At 34.1% G+C, this 6,722-nt stretch overlaps 2 protein-coding genes across 2 annotated transcripts; one reads left to right on the top strand and one right to left on the bottom strand.

Moving 5' to 3' along the window:
* The first annotated feature begins 2,415 nt into the window (after positions 1–2,415).
* On the top strand, positions 2,416–4,701 carry RBL10 (RHOMBOID-like protein 10). The gene is made up of 9 exons (XM_079001997.1): positions 2,416–2,684; positions 2,980–3,194; positions 3,276–3,330; positions 3,421–3,501; positions 3,595–3,691; positions 3,777–3,844; positions 4,113–4,211; positions 4,323–4,364; positions 4,454–4,701. Exons 1-9 carry the CDS (start codon positions 2,508–2,510, stop codon positions 4,598–4,600), a joined length of 981 nt encoding a protein of 326 aa, XP_078858123.1. The 5' UTR covers positions 2,416–2,507; the 3' UTR covers positions 4,601–4,701.
* A 91-nt stretch (positions 4,702–4,792) lies between these two features.
* On the bottom strand, positions 4,793–6,132 carry LOC145053880 (transmembrane emp24 domain-containing protein p24delta3-like). Its single transcript, XM_079001999.1, has 4 exons — positions 5,753–6,132; positions 5,290–5,499; positions 5,139–5,215; positions 4,793–5,019 (listed from the first exon to the last, which is right to left on the bottom strand). Exons 1-4 carry the CDS (start codon positions 5,963–5,965, stop codon positions 4,875–4,877), a joined length of 645 nt encoding a protein of 214 aa, XP_078858125.1. The 5' UTR covers positions 5,966–6,132; the 3' UTR covers positions 4,793–4,874.
* Positions 6,133–6,722: the final 590 nt, after the last annotated feature.

Here is a 6,722-nt window from a genome sequence, read left to right as displayed (position 1 = left end):
ATACATTTGTTTTTAATTTCTAGGAATAGAATGGTCGACATGGTCTATTGTTTGTTGACCACTTTAAACTCCTTATGTTTCTCCTATGTATTGTTATACAAGAGTTGATAATATTTATTAATACACAATCAATAAGTGTCTACTTTTTATTAGGTGTGACGCTATAGGATCACATGTTATTAGAAAATATCATTAAATAATAATTCTTGAATATATAGATCTTTTATTATGTTCTTTAACGTAAATACCACCTAACCTCCATACATTATTCGGTAACAACCATTAAATTACAAACATAGTGAAAAATAAACTTTGAATGACAATTTAAATAGATAATCACCCTACACTTTTTTCCATATAAACTATCATTCACGATTCACTTTTTTACATTTGATAAATTTGTGTTAGCCTATGGTTGTTACCGTGTGAGGTATAGATGTTGGGTGGTAGTTAGGTTAAACAACATAAGAGGAACACCAACATTAGAAGAACACTCACTGAGTACATCTCACCATCATACCCACAACGATGCATAGGAGGAACGTAGAGAGTTTGATGTGGTTAATAAGCAATAGAGGAGTACTTAGACCACCAATTTATTCCTAGAAATTAGCAACAAGTGTATTTTCTTTTTTATAATAAAAATATTTTTTATGTTTATAAATGATTTGTTAATAATAATATCCATTAATTCCATGATAATTTTAAAAAAATTCCCAATATTTTGGTTATAAGGAAGTTTCCGGAAAAGTCCCAAAATTTTAAGCAAACTAACGAAAAAATACGAAATACCGGCTAAATCTTTAAAACCGGCCGAAAAAGGTTTTTTCAAAGTTTTAACCGGTATTATGTGTTTTTCTGTAAACAAACTTTAATTTGAGACTTTATCATAAATTAGACTAAAATTTTAGGACTTTTCTGGAGATTTCCTATAAATTATGTGTATTTATAGTATAAATAAAATTTGATTTTTTTAATCGCCGATGACCATTTTTAAACAGTCGAAATTGTGACCGTTTAAAGAAAAAAGCTATGCAAAATCGGCGTTTCCTCCCGTATTCATTATACCATCCGCTAACATAACACCTAATAACGACTTTTGGGGGGGGGGGAAGGGTTATTAGGATGCCACATGGGCATAACGCCCCTCCCTGTTGCCCAATAATCTTTTAGATAGAGAAAGAGAGACAATCTTGCACAATGCTTCATTGTCGATTGGCGGAGCCAGAATTTAAGATTAAGGGGGGCCGAGAGCCTCGTATCGTGATAATATATTAAAATATAATATTATATCAGTCTGAGTCAAAAATTATAAAATCGAAATTGACAAGATAGAAGCTACATCGATCATTATAAAAATCATTTTTCAAAAGTCTTTAACCGACCATAAACAATGACTCATAATTCTCCAACATCATCTTGTTGTTTGAAAAAAATATATATGATTCCGTTTTACTAATGATTTACCATATGATTATAAAAAAACCGGGGTCCAATATATACATAGAAAGTGAACATTGGCGGTGTCGGTGGCCGGTTCTAACTCCATCAACTGCAGCTGTGTTGCGACCTATGTTTTTGCTTCTTAGGGGGTGTTTGGCTTAGCTTTTCACAACCCAAAAGTCCTTTCTGGAAAAGAAAAAAAGCAAAAGATGTTTGGCAAAACTAGTTTTAAAAGCTACTTTTGGAGTTTTTATACAAGGAAAAGGAACTTTTTGGAAAAGTCAGGAAATCCTGACTTTTTATAACTTTTCCAAAAAAGACTTTTGGGCTGTGAAAAGCTAATCCAAACACCCCCTTAGACAACTACTTTAAACAAAGAAAGAAGGAGAGAATGAGGATGGAGGGATAAAAGGAAGTTTTTAAATGTTTGAGATCTTAACTAGTGGGTGCCAAAACTAGAGGAGCATCTAATTAAAAATAATAAGCATGTATATATACGGTGGATTTCAATTTTAAGAGGGGTCCATGAACCCCACTAATTACATGCTGGCTCCGCCACTGCCGACAACACCCTGCTAACTCCGCCACTGGTCGATTGTCTAGCCCTTGCTTTTTGGGGACACCGTGCAAAGGGGCATGGTGTATCCGCGCCTTGCTCAAGGCAAGTTTGTAGTCTGTGTTGTTGCGTACACTTGATGTCCTTAGGGCTTGTTTTCAATATTTTAAGCAAATGGTTCCTAAAGCTATCAATAATGTCAACTAAAAAAAAGTTAAAAAAATGATATAGTCATTTTACATGTATTTAACAAGTTAGTATGAGGACCATAACCTTTTGAAAATTACAAGATGAGCCATATTAAAATTTTAAAATTTGGACTCAAAGTGCCAATAACCGAAACCGTAATTCATTTACCGGGAAGAAAACCAATGGAATCTTGAGTATAAAACGGAAATTGAGTGCACACCAAGACAACGTCAATTAAGAACTTTGGACGGTTGTTTAAAGTCGAATTTGGACGGATTGGGATCAAAACTCAATCAGATAACGGTATCGTTTCACTGCGATGGTTGGTTCGTTTGCACATCAGCCATCGGACTTCTCGATTTCCGGGCTCGGAGCAAGTCCCAAACCTTTCCATCTCATCACCAACGCCGCCGCTCTCCGCCTTGGTCGCTTCCTTCGTCACAGTTTCGTCTCCCATCGCCATCACTTGGAGTCTATTCTGCAATCACCTTTAAAGGCAAGTCCCATTTCTCCTCGTCCTGTTTAATAAATAACACATAGAACTCAATCAGCTTCATGAATATCGGATGATTCTGCGTTTTCAACCAATTGAATTATTACCTGACTCAGAATTAGCACTTCTTGCAATTTTTACATCAATGTCATGCTATTTAAGTAGTTATCACATTCTGTAACCTGTAATTGATCTTGAGGTGAAAAGGGTATTTCATTGGAACTTAGAGTGTATTATGTTTTGCCTATAAGATATGTTAATTGTCAAACAGATTCCTCATCTTATTCATGTTCTCCAGTTAAACGGAGTGTCTCCGGGAAGATCACACCAATTACAATGGTTTAAACTTCCTCAATGGCCTCATGATGCCGTTTCTAGCTGCCTATTGTTTTTTAGTGGAGAAGGAAACCAAACCAATTTTGGAGACCAAGAAAAGTCATACTTAACAACTCCCACAAGAGGTCCAGTTAATAGAAGGAGATTGACAGATACATTGCTTGCCATTAATGTGTTGTAAGTACTTGTACATCCCTCTTACTTCTTTCGAGGTCCAGTTAATGGAAGGAAATTTAAAGAGGTAGTTTGTATTTTCAGGGTATATATTGCACAAGTAGCATCAAAAGGACAGTTGTTAATGTGGGGAGCAAAGGTTAGATCTTATGAAGAAAAATTACTTACTGTAAGATGATTTAGATGCTATATGAATTTATTAAACTTATAGTTAAAAATTTGTGGTTAGATTAATGGTCTAATTGACAAAGGACAGCTATGGAGGCTAGTTACATCTGCCTTTCTACATGCAAATCTCGGACACCTTATGGTCAGGTTTGAGTTTTTCTGCTTCAGATATCGTATTTCCAATAATCTCTATGTAGTACTTCTAAACATGCTAAATCATTTAAACCCTTTTCAGATTAATTGTTATTCTTTAAACTCCATTGGCCCTACCATGGAGCTTCTTAGTGGCCCCAAAAGATACCTGACAATTTATTTGGCTTCTGCAATCTCAAGTAATAATATTAACCTATATATTACATCTGTATGTATGTATGTATTGGAGAGAGTTCATCTAATTTGGTTATATTACAATTATAGGTTCAACAACGAGTTATTGGCTTAATAAATCACCAGCAGTTGGTGCGTCTGGGGCAATCTTTGGATTAGTAAGTTTTTAAATCTTGAAATAACATGTTGAGTTTTCATTTCTTTATTATTTTTCTAATTTTATATTACCTTAAATAAACTCCCGGGAGTGTAATAATTAGAATCTTGAATCTGTACAACACCAAATTATAGCATTGTACGTTAAAAAATCTACCTAAGTGAAAATTGTGTTTTATTTTGATGACATTGCTAAAATTGGGTAAATGTTTTCAAAGTAAAAATGCTTTAAGAGGAACAAAATAAAAGTAGATTGTTATTATGAAATAGGTGGGATCTTTTGCCATATTTGTGTTGAGACACAACAAGATTGTTAAAGGTGGTGTAGGAGACTTGAAGTATGTTGCACGTGTGATCGCCTTAAATATGGTAGTAACATGACACATCTAATCTTATTGTTTCTATTTTCTTGATTTTTGATTTCTATATAATAAGCATCAAACTTATGTAATCTGATCCATACATTCTCTTGCAATGTAGGCCATTGGGCTGTTGTCACAAAGTATTGACAACTGGGGACATGTGAGTAGTCTTTGATCACACTTAGATTCACATTTAGGGTTTCATTTCTCTGATACTAACAAATTTTAAATGTTTATACTTTATCCAAGCTTGGAGGGTTAATAGGTGGAGTTGCTATATCATGGCTTATTGGTCCTGCATGGAGGTTTGAATCATCATCTCATCATGGAAGAAGAGTACTTGTTGATAGAGCACCTATTTTCTCTCTCCCTGGCACAAAACAAGCATCTCAGTAAAATCTATTTCACCAACAATATGTATTCATTTCATCCACAAATACAAAATAAGGGTTCATCCACTTCTAATAATTATATATACAAAGGTTGTTTCCATTTCATCATTGATACCTCGCGTGTTGCATGTCATTTAAACAAACACTTGGTGAGCGACACTATTAAACTCGAATAACAAGATTGAAACACAACCCATAAGAAGACTATTTGCCATATCTTGAAAGAGTAAAGAATGATTCCAATGGTATAAAAAAATGTTGATAATTAACAACAGAATCTAGATTAGTTTCTTCTTTTGAAAGAAGTGTGTCAAATACCATAGTTGTGCAAAAGAAGCCGCAATGCAAATACCTAATGATAATATACTGTACATTGCTACTCGAGAATGTGTGGTCTCACTCACTTCTCTCATCTGTGCCTCCCTGCATAACCAAACAAACCATATTTCATATTAATTAATAAAATAAAATAAAATAAATTTATAAGTATGTTGCTATTATGAGTATATTAAGTGAATAGGAATTTGAAAGAAGCACCTCACCTGCTCTTGATGTAGAGAAGATTATCATGAATGGCCTCCACAGCTCCTTCTAGTTTTCTCAACTCAAGCTCAACACCCTATCAATGTATATGAAGCAATTCAGATTTGTTTTTTTTTATCTATATATTTATAAAAAAGAGTTATTCTTGACCTCAATTTTTTCTCTCCTTGCAACTGAGTCCCAATCTTTTGCTGCAATTCCAGTTTTCCAGTCAATGTTGACACTTAAAGCTCCACCTTGATTAGGGTCATCTGCCCAAAAGCACACTAGATATTGGCCAGCCTCATTTGTTGTGAATGCAAATTGACCATTAGTTGCATTCTCTTTGTAGTGAAGAATGTTTCCATAAGGTGATGTCACCTACTTACAAAACTTCATAACTAAATGACTATAATATAGAACCAAATTCCAAACCTAAAAACTAAAAACCCTAGCTCTTATCAACCTTCGTTCCTTAAAATATTATACACGAATTCGTGCTTGATTACAAATGTCACATACTTGTTCAATGTTATGACCTCGAAACAAGCTCAGAAATCACATTATTTCATAAGGCTATGTGTGAAATATCAACTACATATTATATATACATGCAGCGAGAAAATGAAATTACCTTGGTGGTGATGGAGGGAGTGGGGTGAATATGAACATTAGAAATGACGACGTAATCAGCCAAAACGACGACATTGGTATGGATTTCCTCCGTCACACACTTCCTTCCCGATTTGGGTAAATTCAACCATATGCATTCGCCATTTTGCACCACGATGAGCATCATTAACAACATCATCTGGAAATGGAACAATACCCTTGCTTTCTTCGTCATCTTCACGCAGTCTCTGTATCGCTGAATCTGGTTTCAGGAGCTGAGATCAGAGAACTGTTCCAAGTTCGGATCTTTCCGATTTTTCGGGCGTTTTGTATTTACTTATTTTATTTATACGAACAGAAACATTATGTTTGTGTGAGTTTTGTGACTTGAAAAACTGGGCAATAGAGAGACACGCGTCACTTTGCTGTGTTTTCCATCGATAATATTGTATTGGAAAGTTAAATATTAAATATCGTTATATAACATACTCACAGGTAAAATTCGTTATTATTATTTTTTTGTTTTGTTTTTGTTTTTGACATTTGTGTTGATTTCTTGAATGATAAAGGTTTGAGAAATTTAGAGAGAGAGAAAAGTTTGATGAATGTTTGATTTTTCATTATTGAAAAGAAACAAATACTAAAGCTAACTATATACAAGAAGGAAAAACGAACTTAACAAACTTCCAACTGTCTTTATGCACTGCTTTTCCTTTGCCCTGTCTTCGCCTTTTAGGCGGTGGTTTTTTTATTAGAATTTCACCGATTCCAAAAAAGTCTTTATGCACTAACTAAAGAAACTGATAAAGAGTTTAAAACTAATTCATTCAATTGAAAAGAAGTCTAAAAACATGAATTTATACAAAGCTTAAAAGAAACCTAAATAAACTAGGAGACTTGATAAACAAGATAAACTAGAATAAGAAAACAATAATAACATATGTATAACCCCTCAAGATGGAACGTGTAGATCACGAATGCCAAACTTGCTA

This window comes from Lactuca serriola, chromosome 5, assembly GCF_051521515.1.
Source record: "Lactuca serriola cultivar US96UC23 chromosome 5, Lser_US96UC23_V15, whole genome shotgun sequence".
Lineage (NCBI taxonomy): Eukaryota > Viridiplantae > Streptophyta > Magnoliopsida > Asterales > Asteraceae > Lactuca > Lactuca serriola.
This window is presented reverse-complemented; position numbering and strand designations above follow the sequence as displayed.

Bases quoted from the DNA above. Each gene is read 5' to 3' on its own strand.
- RBL10 (XM_079001997.1), top strand. From the start codon at position 2,508: ATGGTTGGTTCGTTTGCACATCAGCCATCGGACTTCTCGATTTCCGGG. The intron at 3,331-3,420 runs GTTAGATCTTAT...ATTTGTGGTTAG, and splicing joins TGTTAATGTGGGGAGCAAAG to ATTAATGGTCTAATTGACAA. The intron at 3,502-3,594 runs GTCAGGTTTGAG...AACCCTTTTCAG, and splicing joins CAAATCTCGGACACCTTATG to ATTAATTGTTATTCTTTAAA.
- LOC145053880 (XM_079001999.1), bottom strand. From the start codon at position 5,965: ATGACGAAGAAAGCAAGGGTATTGTTCCATTTCCAGATGATGTTGTTA. The intron at 5,500-5,752 runs GTAATTTCATTT...TTTTGTAAGTAG, and splicing joins CTCCCTCCATCACCACCAAG to GTGACATCACCTTATGGAAA. The intron at 5,216-5,289 runs GTCAAGAATAAC...ATACATTGATAG, and splicing joins CAAGGAGAGAAAAAATTGAG to GGTGTTGAGCTTGAGTTGAG.